This window comes from Lacerta agilis, chromosome 1 (assembly GCF_009819535.1).
Source record: "Lacerta agilis isolate rLacAgi1 chromosome 1, rLacAgi1.pri, whole genome shotgun sequence".
NCBI lineage: Eukaryota > Metazoa > Chordata > Lepidosauria > Squamata > Lacertidae > Lacerta > Lacerta agilis.
In genome coordinates, this window is record NC_046312.1 from 133,181,151 (window position 1) to 133,203,598 (window position 22,448).

The 22,448-nt window shown below is 44.6% G+C and overlaps 1 protein-coding gene across 1 annotated transcript in view; it reads right to left on the reverse strand.

The window, feature by feature from the left end:
• Window positions 1-22,448, reverse strand: part of AGAP1 (ArfGAP with GTPase domain, ankyrin repeat and PH domain 1) — a 372,692-nt gene that overhangs the window by 98,560 nt on the left and 251,684 nt on the right. Inside the window, 1 exon segment of the mRNA XM_033172415.1 lies at window positions 11,045-11,206. Coding sequence (XP_033028306.1) covers window positions 11,045-11,206 — 162 coding nt within the window.

A 22,448-nucleotide genomic window follows, 5' to 3' on the forward strand; every position in this document is an offset into this window, starting at 1 on the left:
GTTAAAGCTATGGTTTTCCCAGTAGTAATGTACAGAAGTGAGAGCTGGACCATCAAGAAGGCTGATCGCCGAAGAATTGATGCTTTTGAATTATGGTGCTGGAGGAGACTCTTGAGAGTCCCATGGACTGCAAGAAGATCAAACCTATCCATTCTTAAAGAAATCAGCCCTGAGTGCTCACTAGAAGGACAGATCCTGAAGCTGAGGCTCCAGTACTTTGGCCACCTCATGAGAAGAGAAGACTCCCTAGAAAAGACCCTGATGTTGGGAAAGATGGAGGGCACAAGGAGAAGGGGACGACAGAGGATGAGATGGTTGGACAGTGTTCTCGAAGCTACTAACATGAGTTTGGCCAAACTGCGAGAGGCAGTGAAGGATAGGCGTGCCTGGCGTGCTCTGGTCCATTGGGTCACGAAGAGTCGGACACGACTGAACGACTGAACAACAACAACAACAACAACATACTTCAGGTATGCCAATCATTCTATTTATTTAATGGGATGCTGGAAACAGTGGATTGGGACATACCACAGCACTTTGCAATAACTGGGTGGGTCTACACTGCTGACACACTGATTACAAAACTTGGTGTAACACTGTACGGCCAAAAGCCGCCTCAGCTGAAGACATTTGGTCAAATTTATAATGCCTAGTGAAAGTGGAAGGAGGCGACCAAGTGGCTGCCCTACAAATCTCTATTAAAGGAGCATTAGCCATAAAGGCAGCAGAAATGGAGGCTGACCTAGTGGAATGAGCGGAAATATGAGATGGATGGGGCAATTTCATAGTATCATAAGCCAAGGAAATGCACGCCCTAATCCATCTAGCTACAGTTGCTGAAGTGACCCATTCCTCCTAAGAGGAAGGATGAAAGATACAGTGGTACCTCGGGTTAAGAACTTAATTCATTCTGGAGGTCCATTCTTAACCTGAAACTGTCCTTAATCTGAAGCACTACTTTAGCTAATGGGACCTCCTGCTGCTGCTGCGCCACCAGAACACGATTTCTGTTCTTATCCTGAAGCAAAGTTCTTAACCTGAAGCGTTATTTCTGGGTTAGCAGAGTATGTAACCTGAAGCGTCTGTAACCTGAGGTACCACTGTACAAACAAAGAACTCCTTTTCTAATGACTTGAGTCCAGTGTATATACACTTTTAATGCTCTGCGGACATCCAAGGAGTGCAAGCCTTTCCCAATGGATGTTTTGGATAAGCACAAGAGTCAGGAGAAAGTTCCCGTTGAATGTGGAATTTTGTAAAAACTTTTGGTAGAAAGGAGAGATCTGTACATAAGACCACATTATCCTTATGGAAGATGCATAAATGCTTGCTACCGACAAAGTTGACAGTTATAAAACCCTTCTCGCTGAAGTTATCGCAACCACAAATAGCACTTTAAAGAAAGGTTCTTTAATGAGATTTGGCATAGCAGTTCAAATGGAGGCCATTGCAGCGCCGACAGAACAGAATGTAAGTTCCATGGCGAAAACAATGAGCTACTGAAGGATGCTGTAACGCAGTTCCTTCGAGGAAACTTTTGATTACTTAATGGATCCAATTGGCTTCCAGAGAGTGGTAGGGGATGTATTATCCCATGTTGATGGCCTTTCAGTTGATTCCCTGGTGGCCCGCTGGAATGCGGAGTTAACCAGGGCTATTGACTGTCTGGCTCCGAAGCGTCCTCTCCGATTGCATGGAGCCCAGACAGCTCCGTGGTTTTCCCCGGAGCTGAGGGCGATGAAACAGTCGCTGAGACGGCTAGAGCGCCGGTGGCGGAAAACTCATTCTGAATCAGACCGGACACGGGCTAGAGCTCAACTTCGAGCCTACCAAGTGGCAATGGTGACAGCGAAGAGGACCTTCTTCGCTGTTTCTATTGCATCTGCAGAAAACAGCGGCAGGAGACTCTTCCAGGTGGTTTGCAACCTAGCAGAACCACCTTTGTCACCGGGGTCTGGAAGGGACCCCAAGATCTCCTGCAATGCTTTTGCAAAGTTTTTTGCAGATAAACTCGCTCAGATTCGGAAGGAGGTAGACTCCACCGTGGGAGCAGGGCCGGGGCGGGAGAGTGCTAGAGCCCTGTCTAGTCATGTTTCATGGGATCAATTCCAATCTGTCACCTCCGAGGATGTGGACAGGCTGCTTGGACGAGTGAAACCGACCACCTGTCTCCTTGATCCTTGCCCATTCTGGCTTATAAAAGCTAGCCGGGAAGGGCTGGGCGATGGGCTCTGCCCGGTGGTGAATGCTTCCCTCTACGAGGGAATCTTTCCAGACCCGCTGAAAGAGGCAGTCATTAAACCGCTTCTTAAAAAAACATCTCTAGACCCGGCCAATATGGCCAACTATTGCCCAGTCTCAAATCTACCATTCTTGGGCAAGGTGATTGAGCGGGTGGTTGCTGAACAACTCCAAGCACGCCTGGAAGATGCGGACCATGTGGATCGCTTCCAATCAGGATTCAGGCCTCATCATGGGACTGAAACTGCCTTGGTCACGCTGGTTGATGATCTCCGGCGGGCTAGGGACAAAGGTGAGAGCTGTTTCCTGGTTCTGCTGGATCTCTCAGCGGCCTTTGACACCATCGACCGTAACATCCTTCTGGACCGGCTAGAGGGGTTGGGAGCTGGGGGCACTGTTATACAGTGGTTCCGCTCTTTCCTCCTGGGCCGTGTTCAGAAAGTGGTGGTGGGGGATGAGTGTTCAGACCCCTGGGCTCTCACTTGTGGGGTGCCTCAGGGTTCTGTCCTCTCCCCCATGCTTTTTAATATCTATATGAAGCCGCTGGGAGAGATCATCAGGGGGTTCGGGTTGGGTGTTCATCAATATGCAGATGACACCCAGCTCTACCTCTCTTTTAAATCAGAACCAGTGAAGGCGGTGAAGGTCCTGTGTGAGTGCCTGGAGGCTGTTGGAGGATGGATGGCGGCTAACAGATTGAGGTTGAATCCTGACAAGACAGAAGTACTGTTTTTGGGGGACAGGAGGCGGGCGGGTGTGGGGGACTCCCTGGTCCTGAATGGGGTAACTGTGCCCCTGAAGGACCAGGTGCGCAGCCTGGGAGTCATTTTGGACTCACAGCTGTCCATGGAAGTGCAGGTTAATTTTGTGTCCAGGGCGGCTGTCTACCAGCTCCATCTGGTACGCAGGCTGAGACCCTACCTGCCCGCAGACTGTCTTGCCAGAGTGGTGCATGCTCTAGTTATCTCCCGCTTGGACTACTGCAATGCGCTCTATGTGGGGCTACCTTTGAAGGTGACCCGGAAACTGCAATTAATCCAGAATGCGGCAGCTAGACTGGTGACTGGGAGTGGCCGCTGGGACCACATAACACCGGTCCTGAGAGATCTGAATTGGCTCCCAGTACGTTTCCGAGCACAGTTCAAAGTGTTGGTGTTGACCTTTAAAGCCCTAAACGGCCTCGGTCCTGTATACCTGAAGGAGCGTCTCCACCCCCATCATTCAGCCCGGACACTGAGATCCAGCACCAAGGGCCTTCTGGCGGTTCCCTCACCGCGAGAAGCAAAGCTACAGGGAACCAGACAGAGGGCCTTTTCGGTAGTGGCGCCCGCCCTGTGGAACGCCCTCCCATCAGGAGTTAGAGAGATAAACAACTACCTGTCATTTAGAAAATACCTAAAGGCAGCCCTGTTTAGGGAATTTTTTAATTTGTGACTCTGTATTGTATTTTGGTATTTGTTGGAGGCCGCCCAGAGTGGCTGGGGAGACCCGGCCAGATGGGCGGGGTATAAATAATAAATTATTATTATTAAATTATTATTATTATTATTAGCAGATTTTGTGACAACGAAGCACAACCAGCAGAACCTAAAATCAAATAAATGGTGGAAATGTGATGTTTTAAATCATTTGGTCATAGGCCATTTATCAGACCATGTTGGAGATAGTGGAGAACACGTGGAACTGTTACTCTGTGTGGTCGTAGATGAGAGACTTTACATCAGGAGGTAAAGGCTGACCACACTGACTGATAAATACGTCTTGTGGATGGACGTCTGGAAGCCAGACCACAAAATACCAGTCTATGGCGTTCAAACGCCATGCAGTCAGCTTCAACTATTGTGGGTTCAGATGAGTCAATGGTCCCTGGTAAAGTAAACTGGACGATACGGGAAGATGAAATGGTGGTGCCACTAAAAGAGCCAGAATCTCTGACAGCCAAGGTCTGTGGGGCCAGAACGGCACAGTAAGAATCACCTGAGCTTTTTTTCAACCTGATCTTTCAGAGGAGTCTTGCAATGATGGCTTGAGAAGTGAAGGCATACAAGAGTTCCTTTGGCCATGGTGTCATTAGGGCATCCCAGACTTCTGTTTGGTCATCTTGGAACCTGCTGAAGTACTGATGTAGGTGACAGTTTAGCTTATGAGCAAAGAGCTGGACTTGTAGAGGACCCCATCTGTGTTGAATCTAATGAAATATGTGTTTGTTGAGTTTCCATTTCCCTTGAATTACCTGGGATCTGCTCAACAAATCTGTTTGCTGGTGGTTGTCGCTGGGAATATGATCTGCCGTGAGGATGAGGAGGTGATGCTCAGCCCAATTGAAGAGCTGAGCAGTCTCTTACTGGAGAGATTCCGAACGAAATATGTGGGCTTTTGTTGTTAAGTTGTTTGTTCAAAGAGGACGTGATGGAGCTGAAGACGAGAGAAGTGAACAATTGCCAGTCTGGCTGCTCTCAACACTAGCCAAATGATGTAGTGAGTTGCCTCCGAGCTCAACCATGGGCCTTGAGTATAGAAAGATTGATAATGGGTGCTGCATTCTTTAATTAATTAATTTTCTATACTTCCCTATATCTGAAGGTCTCAGGGCAGTGTACATAAAAACTGGTGTCCATAATTATCTGACTACTGTATGGATTTCTGAATGGAGTGCCTTTCTGAAGATTGGAGGATTTGCACCCACCACAGCATGGACAGTTTGAGTTGAGGAGATAAGAGCAAAAACCTGGGCGATTGCAAATGATAGCCGATTGATGCTGAAGTAAAAACCACTGTAGGGCTCTTGTGTGGTGTGTTGCCCAACACATAATCTGAGAGGCTGACAAGCAGAGTCCTAGAATTATTGACATATGTTTGGTCGTCATCTTTTTTGTCTTTATGACTGTAATGTCTTGAGGGCGATAGCCTTTTGAAGGAATGCTGCCTGTAGGAGCACACTGTCTAGGTATGGCAGGAGCACTACTAGGGTGATCATTATCTTGAGGAAAACTCTGGGCAAAGAGGCTAGACCAAACAGGATAGTTTGGAACTGAAAACGATGTTTGCCCATGGCAAACCATAGATACCTTGGTGATCTAGATGCATTCGAACATGGAGGTATGTTTCTTGATCAAGGGTCGGCAACCTAAGGCCCATGGACCAGAAGCAGCCCACGGAGGTCGTTTAACCGGCCCACAAGCCCCCCCGAACCGAGCTGCCCGCTTGGCAAGTCCCCACGCGCTGCGCTAAACTGGTGCAACACGGGGCGGGGACTCACTTCCGCCGCACCAGAAATTGTGTCTGTACATGCACAGATGCCGGAAATTGCGTTTGCACAGACGGTGTAAATCACATGCGCGCACGCTCATGCGTGCATGCGATCCAGCCCATGGGGAGGGGGATCTCCGCTGGAGTGAACCGATCCAGGCGAGGTAAACCTTGCCGACCCCTGTTCTTGATGATTGATGCATGTGAAAATGTCACCGTGCACAGCCTCCGTGATAATTTTAATAATAATTTTATTGTTTATACCTCGCCCATCTGGCTGGGTTTCCCCAGCCACTCTGGGAGGCTCCCAACAGAACATTAAACTTAAAACAGAATAAAAGGACTCCATTTTGAATTTTTTGTAAGCAACACCATGATTTAGGAACTTCAGATCGAGGACTGGCTGCTCCTTTTTTTGGAACATTGAAGAAATTGAATAGAGGCCTTGGAAGCATTAATCGCATGGAACTGGAACAATTGCTCCCATTTTCAGGAGATGACTTGCGCCTTTAGACTCAATCAAGATATCTTTGAGAGCAGCTTTCCCAAAACAATTTATCCCTAGCAAAGGACACAGTAGAGGTTTACTTTGGATGCAGCAACAGCATGCCCGTTCTTAAGCCAAAGTGCACATCGCAACGCTTTTTGAGAGGCCATAGCTCTAGTTCTAAATTGCGTAGCGCCCATGGTTGCATCTGCCATAAAGGCTTATAAATGTTTAGAAATAGTTTGGTGCTGACGGATGGCATCTGGGGAAAGGGAGTGCAAAAGGTCCCTGCGCCACACAAAGCCTGAGAGTGCAGAGGAAGATGCTGCGCAATATGCCTTTAAAGATAGGGCATCTGACTATGGATTTTATGAAGTGCAGGCTCCAACTCCCTATTGGTTACATCCTTTAATTGGGCGTCTCCCTCTTTAGGAACAAGATTCTGAAGCCAAAGGTAAAACCAGATCCAGGCAATATAGTTTATCTGCTAGAGATAAATTCTTTTTGGACTGCATAAAGGAATCCAACTTTGACTGAGGAAATAGACTATCAAGTTTAAATAATAATAAACAACTGAATTACTCCTTAACTAGGATGTTCAGAAGCAGTCTACCAGTGCCTGCTCACTCCGTTGCCGCAACTGCGAACTGAGAGGAGAATATACTGCCCCAGCTCTTTCTGCCATACCACAGACCAGGAGAGCAGTCAATATGAAGCCTTTGTTGTTGTTCAGTCGTTCAGTCGTGTCCGTCTCGTCGTGACCCCATGGACCAGAGCACGCCAGGCACCCCTATCCTCCACTGCCTCCCTCAGTTTGGCCAAACTCATGCCAGTCGCTTCGAGAACACTGTCCAACCATCTCATCCTCTGTCGTCCCCTTCTCCTTGTACCCTCAATCTTTCCCAACACCAGGGTCTTTTCCAGGGAGTCTTCTCTTCTCACGAGGTGGCCAAAGTACTGGAGCCTCAACTTCAGGATCTGTCCTTCCAGTGAGCACTCAGGGCTGATTTCTTTAAGGATGGATAAGTTTGGTCTTCTTGCAGTCCATGGGACTCTCAAGAGTCTCCTCCAGCACCAGAATTCAAAAGCATCAATTCTTCGGGGATCAGTCTTCTTTATGGTCCAGCTCTCACTTCCATACATCACTACTGGGAAAACCATAGCTTTAACTATACGAATCTTTGTCGGCAAGGTGATGTCTCTGCTTTTTAAGATGCTGCCTAGGTTGTCATTGCTAGCCTTAAATCAGGGGTCAGCAAACTTTTTCAGCAGGGAGCCGGTCCACTGTCCCTCAGACTGGACTATATTTTGGGGAAAAATATGAACGAATTCCTATGCCTCACAAATAACCCAGAGATGAATTTTAAATAAAAGGACCCATTCTACTCATGTAAAAACAAACTAATTCCTGGACCAACCGTGGGCCGGATTTAGAAGGCGATTGGGCTGGATCTGGCCCCCGGGCCTTAGTTTGCCTACCCATGCCTTAAATGATACAGGAAATAATGGCTAAACTGTAGAAATCACCAAAGAAATGAGGTGGTGATATGGAGCCACGATTGTGAAAAGCCTCGGGGAGGCTCTCCCTCCATTTATCTTTAAATCTGATCAATAAACTGGCATGTGGCAAAATGAAGTCACAGCGTGAAAAAAGAGCACATTTAGCGACCCTGTAAGAAAGGAATATACAGGGACGCTCTGCAAGAGAGTAAACTAAATAAACTAAAAACAAGAACTAAGGGTGCTAGGGCAAACAAATGGGTGGGGAGGGACAAAATATTTTTGGATTATATACACACACATTTGTAAGACTCAAAGAGGACGCGGGTGGCACTGTGGGTTAAACCACAGAGCCTAGGGCTTGCTGATCAGAAGGTCGGCGGTTCAAATCCCCGCAATGGAGTGAGCTCCCATTGCTCGGTCCCTGCTCCTGCCCACCTAGCAGTTCGAAAGCACATCAAAGTGCAAGTAGATAAATAGGTACCGCTCCGGCGGGAAGGTAAACGGCGTTTCCGTGCATGGCTCTGGTTCACCAGAAGCGGCTTAGTCATGCTGGCTACATGACCTGGAAGCTGTACTGGCTCCCTTGGCCAGTAACGCGAGATGAGTACCACAACCCCCGAGTCGGACACGACTGGACCTATTGGTCAGGGGTCCCTTTACCTTTACCTTTAAGACTCAAAGACATGGGGTAAGTTGCTAAAACTAACGAAAACTAGGGAAAATAAGCAACAATAAAATGAGATCAAAAACTAAAAACTTATCTGAAGAACCTGGAGAGCCAGAAGAAACAACCTGCTGAGTGAGGCAGGAGAAAAAACTGAGGATGTGCCTGTCTCCTACAAGTCTTTGCTCCTGCCTGAGGTCATGTGAGAGTAAATACACAATCCACTGCTCCTAGCATCCCATGAAATAAATGGTCCTCTTCGCCGTCACTATTGCCACTTGGTAGGCTTGACATTGAGCTCTTACCAGTGTCTGCTCCGATTCAGAATGAGTTTGAGAGAGATGAATGCAGTTATTTTGCTCCTCCTCTGCTTTTGCTGCTACCATTCTCCTTTGAGCTAAGCCAGGGGTTAGTTCAGTGATATGTCTGAGCATATTTTACATACAAAACTAGAACAAGCTAGTGAAGGAGCCCACTCCACAAACTCAAGGGAGCCCACCTGACAATGAGGCCCACAAAGACAAAACATCAAGCTAATAGAAAAGTTAAGCAGTCAAACAACTAACTGGTAAGTAATACCCATTGAAGCATCAGTGTAAGACTGATAAAAGCACAGTGTGCTAGGAGCTAAACCCTATAATAATTTATAGCTCAGGAGTTAAATCCTAGGATTATAAAATGGCAGAAACCTGGTTTTCGGTTCTCCCTTATCAAGAAAGCTTCAAGAAACCTAGATGAAATCCCAACTTTAGAGAAATGGCAAAAGAAAAGCCTACTAATATATTGTTGTTTAGTTGATCAGCTAGTTAGGGCTAATAAAAAGAACAGCCTAGATTCTGGATCATGCTCAGTGCATATGCTTTCCTATGTTAAAAATGTTGAGAGGAAAAATACTTGGCCAAAAGTTAAGCTTTCACTTCAGTTTAAAATTAGTTGAAGACTAGTTCAGTTTATCAGTTACAACTTGAAACCTCAGGGTAACTTGCACTTTTAAAAACCTCAGTATTTCCTTTCAATTTCTTTATTCTACCAAGGGTTGTAGTTTTTTTAAAGGTTAAAAATTGACATACCGTAGCTGAAAGTTTCAACTTTTGATTTAGATACAAATAAGTTATAATTCTTTTAAAAAATAAATAAAAAAGAATTTTCCAAAAGAAAGAAGGAAGGAATTTTTACAGGGAGTTATCACCCAGTTAACTCAACACCCACTGCCCATTCCCAAGGTGCTATACTGACCTAGATCCAGTAACCTTTCAAATTCCAACTCTTTGGAATTTGAGCCAAACTGCCTGATCTCATTGTCTGCATTAGCAGCTAGGGAAAGCTAGCAAGGCATATACATTTGGAACTGCACAGCAATGAAGCAGGTGGCAAAATATTAAGCTATCAGGCAAGTTAAGCAATTGTGTGACTTCAGCCCTTTGACCTAGCAAATACCAAGCTCATAAGTACATTAACTCCATAAATTACAAAAAAGACATATGCAAAAGTCAGCAGGCGAGTGAGGGCATTCCAGTGCATTGCACCGATTGTTGCAGGTATGGCCATCTGCCTACTGAACAGAAACCACATTGTGCAATGAGCTCCTGGTCCTCAGAACATTGTAGGAACATTGTCAAGCTTAGACAAATGGAATGGAATCTACTTAAGTCAAGATGGAAGCAGACAGTTGCCACTTTAGCATTAAAAGTGGGGATGAGCAGTTTTAAAACCGATTCCTGAGGGAAAGCTGACAGGAACTGAGGAGGGTCCAGTTTAAAATCAATCTTCCTCCAAAGATGAAAGAAGGTAAAAAAAGTATGCTTGTTTAAATGGGAGAAGTAGGTATTGAGAATGCAGGGACACATACTAGCAATTTATAGAGAATCCAAAGCACTGTAGACTAAAAAACAAGTGCCAAAGACATTTGGAGAGATACACTAATGTATATACGCTACTGCTAGTTAAAGGTAAAGGTAAAGGTAAATTAGGTCCAGTCGCGGACGACTCTGGGGTTGCGGCGCTCATCTCGCTTTACTGGCCGAGGGAGCTGGCATACAGCTTCCGGGTAATGTGGCCAGCAGGACTAAGCCGCTTCTGGCGAACCAGAGCAGTGCATGGAAACGCCATTTCCCTTCCCGCTGGAGCGATACCTATTTATCTACTTGCACTTTGACGTGCTTTCGAACTGCTAGGTTGGCAGGAGCAGGGACCGAGCAACGGGAGCTCAGCCTATCGCAAGGATTCGAACCGCCAACCTTCTGATCGGCAAGCCCTAGGCTCTGTGGTTTAGACCACAGCACCACCCACGTCCCAATAGGTGTAGCAATAGGTGACTTCAATTACCCTCACACAGACAGGTATGTGTGCGCTCCAAATACCAGAAAGAGGAAACTTTTCTAGATATCCTAAATGACTGTGTGAGAGAACAGCTGCTCACAGAACTGACCCACTTCTAGAGACACTCTTAAGTTACCCAAGAAAGCTGTTCCCATCAACATAATTATGACACAAGCAATTTCTTGACTAATTTGTTGAATAGAGTTAGCTTGCAGTAACATGAATAAAACTCACAGGAAAACATAAAAACAAAAATTACTGAACAGGAGAAAAATGGCATGACACAAAAGTATTTCTTGGAATAAAACCATGTGATTGCAACATAATCCTGCTCTCAGTTGTTAGGGGGTAAAGTAGGGATAGGACTGCAGATGAAACCGGTCAACTACATTTACAAAATGGTTAGTCTCAAAAAAATGGTAGGAATGATTTACTTTTACTATCATTAAGACATTATAGCAAGCAACCAGTAAACACCCCCCTCCAAAAAAAAACCAAACCTAAGTCCAAGCCCACATGAAAACTACTTCAGATGTGTCAAAACAGAGTGTTTGTAGCTCATGAAAATATAAAATAGATACCTTCGGCAGTGCCTGAGATACCATCAGCTTTAAAATTGCTTGTGCTTTTCTTCCTGCGATGCTTTTTTCTGTTTGCATGAGGGGAAGGAGGAGGGTCCAGCTTAGAACTTGTGGTGCTAGATATACTTGGACTAGAACACACAGAATCTCCCAAGCCAGTATCTGTAAATCAGAACAGGGAACAAAATAAAACATGAGGTAAGGTACATTTCTCTTTCTCAACAAAAAGCAGAAACCAAGCATTTATATATTTGATTTTTGATTTTTTAAAAACTGATTACAGCCAGTTAAAAAAAATCTAATTCTTCACTCAAAACATCTTAATGTTCAGAAGATGACACTGAGATAGCTCAGGAGACTCTCAGGGTTGTGGGTTTGAGTCCCATGTTTGGGCTAAAGATTCCTGCATTACAGGGAGGTTGGACTAGATTATCCTTGTGGTCATTTACAACTCTACAATTCTATGAGTCTATGACGAGAGGTATTTCCCCCAACAGTATGGGCAAAATGAATTTCAATATGGACATATGTAAGGTTCCACACTAAGGCAGGAATAAGTAGCTGCACAAATATACTGGATTGCCAGCAGCATATGTGAAAAGGATTTAGGTGTCTTATTAGACGACAAGCTGAATAGAGTCAACTGTGTGATGTAGAATCATAGAATCCTAGAGTTGGAAGAGACCACAAGGGCCATCCAGTCCAACCCCCTGCCAAGCAGGAAACACCATCAAAGCATTCCTGACAGATGGCTGTCAAGCCTCTGCTTAAAGAGCTCCAAAGAAGCAGACTCCACCACACTAAAAAAAAAAAAAACGGCAAAAAAAGAATAAGCAAATGCTATTTGTGGCTGTATCAACAGAGGTCTACTGTAGTTTCCCATTCAAGGGAAGTAATAGCTCTATTCTGCCTTGGTCACGACCACACCTGGAATAGTGTGTCCAGTTCTGGGTGCCACAATTTGAGGAGGATGTGAACAACCTAGAACATGCACAGAGGAGGGCAACCAAAATGATCAACGGAAACCAAGCCTTATGAGGAATGGTTGAGGGAGTTGGGTCTGTTAAGCCTGGGTAAGAGGAGACTGAGGATATAGGATAGCCATCTTCAAATATCTAAAGGGATGTCACATGGAGGATGAAGCAAGCTAGTTTTCTCCTGCTCTAGAGGATAAGATCCAAACCATTGGCTTCAAGGTACAAGAAAGGAGATTCTGACTCAACATCAGGAAGAACTTTCTGACAGTAAGAGCAGCTTGACAGTGAAAGGGATTCCCTTGGAAGATGGTGGACACGCCTTCCTTGGAGGTTTCTAAGCAGAAGTTGGATGGCCTTCTGTCATGAATCCATTAGCTGAGGTTCCTGCATTGCAGGGGGTTGGACTAGATAGCCCTTGTAGTTCCTGCCAACTCTACAATTTGATGATTTTATGTTACAATAGTCCATCGTTTAATTGTGCCTCCTCCCTCTTGCACTGGTCCCTGTGTGGCTTTCCCCCACTGCCTATCCATCCATCCCAATGACTCAAACAAGCCATAGTATGGGATTGATGTGTCATCCACATCCAATAATAACAATAAGTTTATTATTTACACCCCGCTCATCTGGTTGGGTTGCCCCAGCCACTCTGGTTAGTTTGTTTCAAACAAATAGTTAGTTTCACAGAACACAGTAAGCTGTAGTGTGGCTTGTTTGAACTGCACAGACGTTGTAGGGGAAACCCTGCATGGGGAAACCCTGCATGGCAGGGGAAGAGCCATTTGCTGTGGCTTATTGTGATGTGTGCAAAGCCCACTGGGTCCATCTACTTCATAGGCACTGGCTTTCCAGGATGCCAGGCAGCCTCTTTCCCCAGCCCTGTCTGAGGATGTCAGGTGTTCAGCCCAGGACCTTCTACATACAAAGCATGTGTTCTACCACTGAATTGTGGCTCTTCCTCAAAGTCACTATTTTTTCTCCTTTTGCTTCTCTGAACATTGGGCATCCTTCTTCCTTCTCATGTTTGGTTGTTGTTGTTCAGTCATTCCTGACTCTTCGTGACCCCATGAACCAGAGCACGCCAAGCACCCCTATCCTCCACTGCCTCCCGCAGTTTGGCCAAACTCATGTTTGGTTACAGCTATCTATATTAATGCCTTTGGACAGTGTTCTCGAAGCGACTAGCCTGAGTTTGGCCAAACTGTGGGAGGCAGTGAAAGATGGCGTGCCTGGTGTGCTCTGGTCCATGCGTCACGAAGAGTCGGACCGACTGAATGACTGAACAACAACAACATCAATGCCTTCACTACTTAAAAGTGGATAAAACAGGGGCATGGAAGCTCCCACCTGTCTGGCAAAGACCTGTTAGGCCTGATATTATCCAGAGGAACAATTTGAATCCAGACTGCCTGAGAATTGGCACTTCACCTGCATTTGTTCTAAAAAAACATAATGTGGAACACTATTCACACCAAATCAATCTCTTAACTGACCTGATAGATACTCTTTTACAAGCCATTTTCTCCTTTCCTCTGCTTGACATTCATAATATTGCATTGTGTCATATTTTGATATTGCTACATTTTTAATTTATGTATTTATATAAGGTGCCAAGAGAAGAAAAGTGAACACAGGACCCTTCCTGGTATTAAAACGGAAGAGATGGGTATTATCTTCTTTTGATATTCCTGCATTAGCCTCATTTAATTCATCGACAAGCACAGGTTCATGCAGAGGAATCTGTTTAAGCCTGATCACTCCTTATATCCTACAGCAGCAACACAAAACTTCTCTAGCGCAGGGGCGACTGAAAAATGAACTTGCTGCTGCAAGTCTTCATGATGTACAATGCTTTTCAGATAATAGTGTGCTGTTCCTGGGTCAAACAGCTCTAAAGTGAAGAGAGCTGAGGTATTTGCTTCCCTCCTCATCTGGAAAAAGAAATGTGAATCTGGGATGTAGAACTAGGCTTTCATTGTTTCTCTATTAACACCTAGCATTCTAGTTTCCAGGTATTCTAGGTTACTTTGCATTTGTCTGCTTTAAAATATGAGCCACTAAAGTCTACTAGGCTTACATGCACGGTTTTCCCCCATTTCTGACTACTATGCTTCCTTGACAAGGAATTTATTCTTCAAACTGAGAAGTGACCTCTTGAAAATGGTAAGGAGTTCTAGCTTCAACTCACTGCATACACTTTTATACCCCTGACTGAATACAAATAACACATTTTATTTGGTATCAATTACTGAATGTGAGAACAGATGACCACGGCTGCTACTATTAATATAAGAAGCATACCAAATTAAAAAGAAACAAGCGCCTCATTACTCCACAGCCTAACCAGCTTTGACAGAAGCACTAGAACTCATAAAACGCACTGAGCTGAGATGGGCTGTTCTCTAGCCTCCTGTATGTTCAATTTCAGCCATTAGTTCTTCCTAATCGAGCATCAATGTTCAATGCACACCCTCAAAAAAATATAAAACTAGTAATAACAATAATAATAACAATCTGTGCAATATTTGAGCTTCAGTACTTGATGTATGAGTCAAGAAGCAGTTTCACTTTTCACTCGGGAAGCTGGCAAGCATGACTAGAGGGAGAATAAAATAACATTCCGTTCGCATAAATATCAAAGAGGCTTCTTGAGACTGATGGGCCAGGAATGTATTCTTAGCCATCATTCTGGCAGACAGGCCCAAGGACACTCATAACTTATTTACAATCATTTAGTTTCAGCTCAAGTGGAAAACGTGACAACTTATCTCTGCTGACAAGATGCCATATCAAACCTTACAATTAACTTTCATATGATTATCTGCCCAGCCCATCATTAGCTCAGCAGCTACTAATGGCAGCTACAGGCAGCTTTTCTGATGATGGTCATCAGTTTCAGGATTTATAGCTACATTACGCTCACTAGCATTTTTTAAAAAAACAAAAAAATTAGACTGCCTGGGTTAAGACTATAAGGGTTCATGAATAGAGGCTCCAAACAAACAGGAACAAGACAAAATATACCAAACAATTATTTCTCTACTGCCTTCATTTCCAGAGGGTTTTCTGTGACCATTCATAAATGAAGTATCTCCATCCTTCTCTAATTCTCTCAGATTTGTAACCAGTCACACTCATACTAGTTCCTTCTGTTCGTGAGCAGACATCAGGAAACACGTGAAAATAGAGGAGTGTAAACCTCTGAAGAAACAAAACAAAATTGGAAATTCATGCAAAAGTGTATGATAAAAGCCATTTTTAAAAATGAGCAGCAGGATACCAACAGAAATATAGAATGTTGAGCTTTCTAGTTGTGCCTTTGTTATCAGTTTCTCCATACAAGCTTAAAGCCAAAATATGTGTCCTTAATTGTAGTTGCACTATTTATTGTACAGGCTAGTAACAAAGGACTTGTGCATCACACCCCATTAGGGAATCAGATATGTGTGCTGGCCCCAAAGGGTTTGTCCAGGAAGCGAGGTCCAGTCCAGTCCTGGTCTAGGGGTCCAAAGGAGGTCAGGTCCGGCGGGGAGCGAGGCAGGGAGCAGGTCAAGGTCCAAGGCAGGTTCAGGCACAAGGTTGCAGGTTGAGCACATGCTTGCAACTAAGTTGCTCACAGCAACTTGGGCTGGTCTGGCTGGCTTTATCTGGCCCTATGCTTAGGGCGGGTCCCGATCCTCCGGAGACTCACCTCTCCTCCGGGCCTGGAGGCGAGCACTTAACTCCCTTCGCCTCTCTGCCCTGAGCCTCTGTAGCTCAGGAGAGGCTGGTGGGTTACTGGACCCAGGGGATGCCTCAGCTTCCTCTGAAGAGGCTGGGAGTGGAGCACCTGCACTGCAGGCAATTGGTCCTCCTCCCATCAGGAGCCAGAAGCAGACTCTGCTGAGCCTGCAACCTGGGGATCCAGCACAGGTGGGGATCCTCAGGGCTTCAAGCCCTGGCCCCTGCTCAGCTGGTTCTGGAGGTGGGGGAAATCTGTGCAGGGCTGGGATCCCTCAGGTTCAGCATCAGAGTCTGACTCCCAGGCCATCACAATATGATTGTTACTGCTATATTTAGATAGATAGCAGGGCAATGGGAAATTGCAGTGAGGCTTGCGAGTCGATGACCTGCCACCCGCGTGGGGTAAATAAAACCACCACATTTTTAATTTTTAGAACAGGCTTTATAGGCAGATCTGTACAGCCAACTGGATATCAAAACACAAGTTGAAAATATATAATTATCAGCTCCAGATGGATCTGTTAAAAAGCAGGCTAAAAAACAAGTCATCTTCAACTTTGTGATCTAAGAAAGTGACAAACTGCAGCTGCCATGTTGGGGCCCACTATGCTATATAGATCAGTGGACTTGTTCAAATGACTTTTACATTTTAAGCATATTATCACATTTTAAACAGTGGAACAGTTACACAAACATTTTAAAGCAAGGTTCTCCACTGAATTCACTGAACTCTTACACCCCAATACTGGTTTATTTTAGGCTTAGAGGATTAAATGGGATCAATTTCCTAAGCTGGAAAACACCACAAACACATATCTCTGGAGCTATTTCCTTGACTGCAACATTTGAGGAAATGCACATGTGCAGCCAGAGACGACCTGCAATTTTTTAGTGCAACTGATCACCCACCAGAATGGGCAAGGTGATTTCCAATTTAAAGCTGGATTCCCTGCAATGGGCTTCACTTTTACAGACAAAACCCTGAGCTGTGGGCAGCAGGAAGGGGGGGCTAGCAGGGTACACAACAGTGAGGGCAGAACCCGAACGCCTAGCCACTCTCTCTCCATACCCTCTTGATTTTTTTTGAGGGAATTATGCCTTAATAGGGCATTCTTTAATTTGCACATGGAACCCTAAATGTCTTGACACTGATCCTTGGAATGTGCGCGTGTGTGCATATGTATTTCAATACACTCCTAACAAAACTGCTCTCTTCACTCCTCAACTTGTCTCCAGATATTTACATAGCCACCAAGGCAGCAGCTCTCTAAATTCCTCCTGCAGCCTCAAAGTTTGGCAGCTAGTGCCATCTTTCTCCAATTCCCTGTAAAGAGCAAAAGAATGGCAAATGAATCACTGCCAATAGGGTACCTGCCCATGATCCTACCGGTATTTGAAATTTCTATCTTAAAAATAATCAAGACAAAATCAAACACCACTATCAGATCCATCATAAAATCACATGAACCACAGAAAAGAGGGGACAATTTAAATTATGAATAGAACTTTAAAAAGCAGTCCTTAATACATGTAGGGCCTGCTCTTGTGTATCACCAGGCCTAAATAATGGCTTTATGTTAGCAAGGAACATGTCTCCTTGAACAACTTCTGGTAAACTGATACTAAAGCTACTTTATCTTCATAACTGGGAATCAGATTTAGCTTCTGTACCATTTTTACGAGTGTCTAATTTGCTAGATGAAGTAAAGACCAAACCAACTATGGATTTAAACCAAGTAGATCCAAGGATGTTCCTCATCTCAGTTATCTATTCACCTGGAACTTTAGGATTTTGTTTCTGTTCATGTCAGATATAGTGTGGTAGGTGTGGGGGGGGGAATCAATGGTTTACTGGAAAGACATTTAATATTTTTTCTGATTCTCATGCAAGTATTCATAACCTTTACTACACGAACCCTGCTAAGAGATTCACATGCAACGTGTCATTTCCTATATTAGTGCAGGCTGTAGGTAGCAAGCCTATGATTATCAAGTTAAGTATCAATTCCAACCAATTATGGGGTTTGGCTACCACTTGACAAGAGAGATTTTCCTCCATTGGCAGGAAGCCCCCATCTCTCTGCTTCACCTGAGCTGTAATATTCAAAGATCTATTTGGACACAGCATCAGATTTAGTATGCAGGCTTTCTTCTACTTTTTGAAGTGTTGCATTCTGCAGGTAATACCTGAAGGAGCGTCTCCACCCCCATCGTTCAGCCCAGACACTGAGATCCAGCGCCGAGAGCCTTCTGGCGGTTCCCTCACTGCAAGAAGCAAAGCTACAGGGAACCAGGCAGAGGGCCTTCTCAGTAGTGGCGCCCGCCCTGTGGAACGCCCTCCCATCAGAGATCAAAGAGATAAACAACTACCTGACATTTAGAAAATACCTGAAGGCAGCCCTGTTTAGGGGTTTTTAACCTGTGACATTTTAATGTATTTTAATATTTGTTGGAAGCCGCCCAGAGTGCCAGATGGGCGGGGTATAATAATAATAATATAATAATAATAATAATAATAATAATATTAGTAAGACACCAAGTAGGCAAACAATAACTACTAATTCTTAGTAAATAAAAAGGAAGATTTGCTATGGATAAGGAAAACAATTTACTAAATGCATATCTGGAAATGTTTTGTAGCTTGTAAATCTGCCAATTAAACTTTAATAAAGTAACACCACATACATACAACAAAGCTATTTTACAATAGAATTATAGTCGGAAGGGATGCCAAGGGTCAACTAGTCTAATCCCCTGCAATGCAGGAATCTCAGCTAAAGTATCCATGAGATGGCCCTCCAAGGAAGGAGAGTCCACCACTTCCCAAGGGAGTCTATTTCATTGTTTAACAGCTCTTAATGTCAGAAAGTCTTTCCATATGTTTAGTTGGAATCTCCTTTCTTGTAACTTTAATCCACTGGATTTCCTACCCTCCAGAGCAGGAAAAAACAAGCTTATTTCATTTTCTATGTGACACATTTTTGCTCCCAATTTGGATTTCTGCTAGAGTAAAGATTGATTTTATGATTCCTGGTGAGTCTGGTTAAAGATTGGAATTTTAATTTCTCTGTGCTCCTCCCAGCAGTCATTCTTCTCTGGTCACATACATGACCTGACTATCTGTCTGCAAGGGATTCCCACAAGGCAGGGTTAATGTTGCCAGTCTTCACGTCATGTTTGCAGACATATTTGTAAGAGAGTTGGTCTGCCAATGGGCCTGGTGCCTGAAGCCAGATCCCCATGGAGCACCTCCTTGGGGATTCTGCCATCATGACCAAGCCAGCATAGATGCTGCTAAGACAGCATTGTGAACATGCTGAGAATGTGGGCTTGGGAGAACACATCTTTGTTTTGAGTCTCTGCCTTTCCATGTGAAGCCCAAAATCTCCCTGATGCAGCACATGTGAAAGGCATTGAGGGGTTGCTTCTGATGGCTGTAAGTTGCCCACAACTCACTTCAATATAGCAGAATGCTCAACATGCAAGTCTGGTAGATCTTCATCTTGGTATTGGTTGTTAGCATCACATTTTCCCACACCCTTTGGTAGGGGTGAGCCATTGTCATAGTTGCATTACCAATATGATTGTCCAGCTCAGTGTTAATGGAGAGGCTGATGTTTTTGGTGGAACCCAAGTAGACAAAATCATCTGCAATGTCAAGTATGTGGTCACCAATGCTACTGCATGGAGTGCTGGTGAAGTCCTGACCCAGGATGTTGGTCTTCATCAGGCTGATAGTAAGGTCAAATTCCATGCAGGCTTGGGGAAAAAGGTTGAGGAGACTCTGTAGCACTCCTTAGAGTGCGCTGTCAAGGCTGCATCATCTGAAAACAACATCTCTTGGATAAGAACCCACCCCACTTTTGTCTTGGCATGGAGTTGTACCAGGTTGAACAGACTCCCGTCGCTCCTTCAGTTAAGTCTTCAGTTAAGCTGAAGGCATATGAAAGAAACAGGGAGAAGAATATACCAAAGAACAGTTGGAGCAAGAACACAGCCCTGTATACATTCCAAGTTATTGCAGTTAAGTGTGACCCAGTATACCTGAAGGAGCATCTCCACAACCCTTGTTCAGCCTGCACACTGAGGTCCAGCGTCGAGGACCTTCTGGTGGTTCCCTCACTGCAAGAAGTGAAGTTACAGGGAACCAGGCAGAGGGCCTTCACGGTAGTGGCACCCACCCTGTGGAATGCCTTCCCACCAGATGTCAAGGAAATAAACAACTATCTGACTTTTAGAAGACATCTGAAGGCAGCCCTGTTTAGGGAAGTTTTTAATGTTTGATGTTTTGTCATGTTTTTAATATTTCCTTGAGAGCCACACAAAGTGGCTGGGGAAGCCAAGCCAGATGGGCAGGGTATAAATAATAAATTATTAATTGTTTATTATTATTATTATTATTATTATTATTATTATTATTGGATTCAGCCCTGTGGAGCCTTCAATGTGGAATTCCACAAGGCTCAATTTTATCCTCCATGTTATATAACATCTACATGAAACCACTGAGTGGGGTCATCTGGAGTTTTGGAGTACATTGCCAGCAATATGCTGATAACACACAGCTCTACTTCTCATTTACATCTGCAGGTGAGGCAGTGGAAGTGCTGGACCAGTGTCTTGCCTCAGTAATGACCTGCATGAGAGCCAATAAACCGAAGCTGAATCCAGGTAAGACTGAGGTACTATTGGAGCAGGCATAGGCAAACTCCGGCCCTCCAGATGTTTGGGACTACAATTCCCACCATCCCTAGCTAAATGGTCAGGGATGCTGGGAATTGTAGTCCCAAACATCTGGAGGGCCAGAGTTTGTCTATGCCTGTGTTAGAGGGCAGTTCCCTAGACCAGATGGCTGGGAGGTGGCCTTTTCTTGATGGGGTTACACTGTCTCTGAAGGAGCATGCACACCTTGGGGGTACTCCTGGATCCTCTGCTGTCACTCAGGTGGCCTTGGTGGTGTGGAGTGCCTTCCATCAGCTTCAGCTGGTGGCCCATCTGCACCCTTATCTGGACAAGGAGAGCCTAACTTCTGTTGTCTATGCTCTGGTAACCTCTAAGTTTGGATTACTGTAACACATTATACGTAGGGCTGCCTCTGGAGACACTTTGGAAGCTTCTGCTGGTGCAGAATTCGATGGCCAGGTTGCTCACAGAAGCAAGACGGTTTGAGCATCTTACACTGATTCTGGCCCAACTGCACTGGCTGCCAATTATTTTCCAGGCCCAATTCAAAGTGCTGGTTTTGACCTATAAAGCCTTAAATGGCTCACAGCCGCAATTCCTCAAGGGCAGCCTCTCCCCATATAAATAATCCCGGATTCTGCATTCATCATTGGAGGTCCTTCTTCATGTGCCTCCTCCATAAGAGGTCCAGAGGGTGGCAACACAAGAACAGGCCTTTTCTGTGGTGGCTCCCCATTTGTGGAATGCTTTCCCCAGGGAGGTTTGCTTGGCACCTTCAATAAATATTTTATGTGTCAGGCAAAAACGTTTCTCTTCAACCATGCCTTCGGCTGATATAGCCTTTGGAATGTGTCTGTGGGAGGGGGGGGTATTGTTTTGTTGCTTTGGTTTAAGCGTGTCAAATCTTTGCATCATCACCGACTGTTCTTTCGGTGGGAGGGCTCTGAACGAATCAATAAGTTCCCTTTCATCAAGGGCAGCCTGCAGATTTTCATCCTCATATATGGCTGTTTGAGAGGGTATCAAGTTGGGTCGAGAATGGCACGCTGCAGAGTCATCGCAGTGGGGCCTGACTGTATTTTGAAGTAAAGCAGAGTCTCTTGTCCTATTGACCTCACCGTCAGGGCACCTATTTAGAAGGGGTTTGATCTTGCTATCTGCAAAAACCCTCGTTGCTACAATGTCGGCCATGGTCAAAAGCGTTTTCCGCCTAGCAATGATAGATGGTATCTTTTCAGAGTGGAACGCAAGTATCACCTTCAAGAAGTTGGTCTGCCGGAACAGGGGCATCACAGCATATAGGTCAATCTGGTGTTTCTTAATTTTTAAAAGTTTGCTTAAACAGTCTTTAGCCCCTTCTAGCGTTGACCATCTTCCTATTTCCGACCTGACAGAAAGGCAACTTTTCTTGGGTTGCAGAGTTAATGTCTGATTATTCAATTGGGAATTTAAGATATATTTAATTTTAGTCTCCTTTATTTTATCTGAATTGGGGTGAGGCAATAAGTTTTTGACCTCACAAACTGAAGACTGTGTTGTCGATTCAAGTTTTTCGACTTTCAGCAGGATATTGGATAATTGTGAAGATACCTCATCCAGCCTTTTAAAAATACAGTGAAGGGTCTTAATTACTAATTGTAACTGCTCACAACTGGGGAACTCCCCATATCAGATGTTAAACCATCTTCCTGTGATGAGAGTTTTTCTTTCGTATTCTCCTTTACAGGCTTTACTTTTGAAAAATTTTGAGTCATCAGAGTAGGAGTGGATTCTAAGTCAATTAGAGGTAGGAAGCGATTTTGGGTTTCCACCGCAAAGCAATGCTCAGCATGGTCACTCCCTCCTCTATTCCGGTGTGGCTCCAACCTTGATAGTTTTGGTTTAGGAGATGATAGGGGCTCGTCAGAGTCTCTCAAGCGTTTGTTCTGACCCATACTTTCCTCAGGCCAGGGATTATACGATTCTTAAAATTCTTAAATTCTTAAAATAACATAACACTTAACACACAAATAAGATATTTA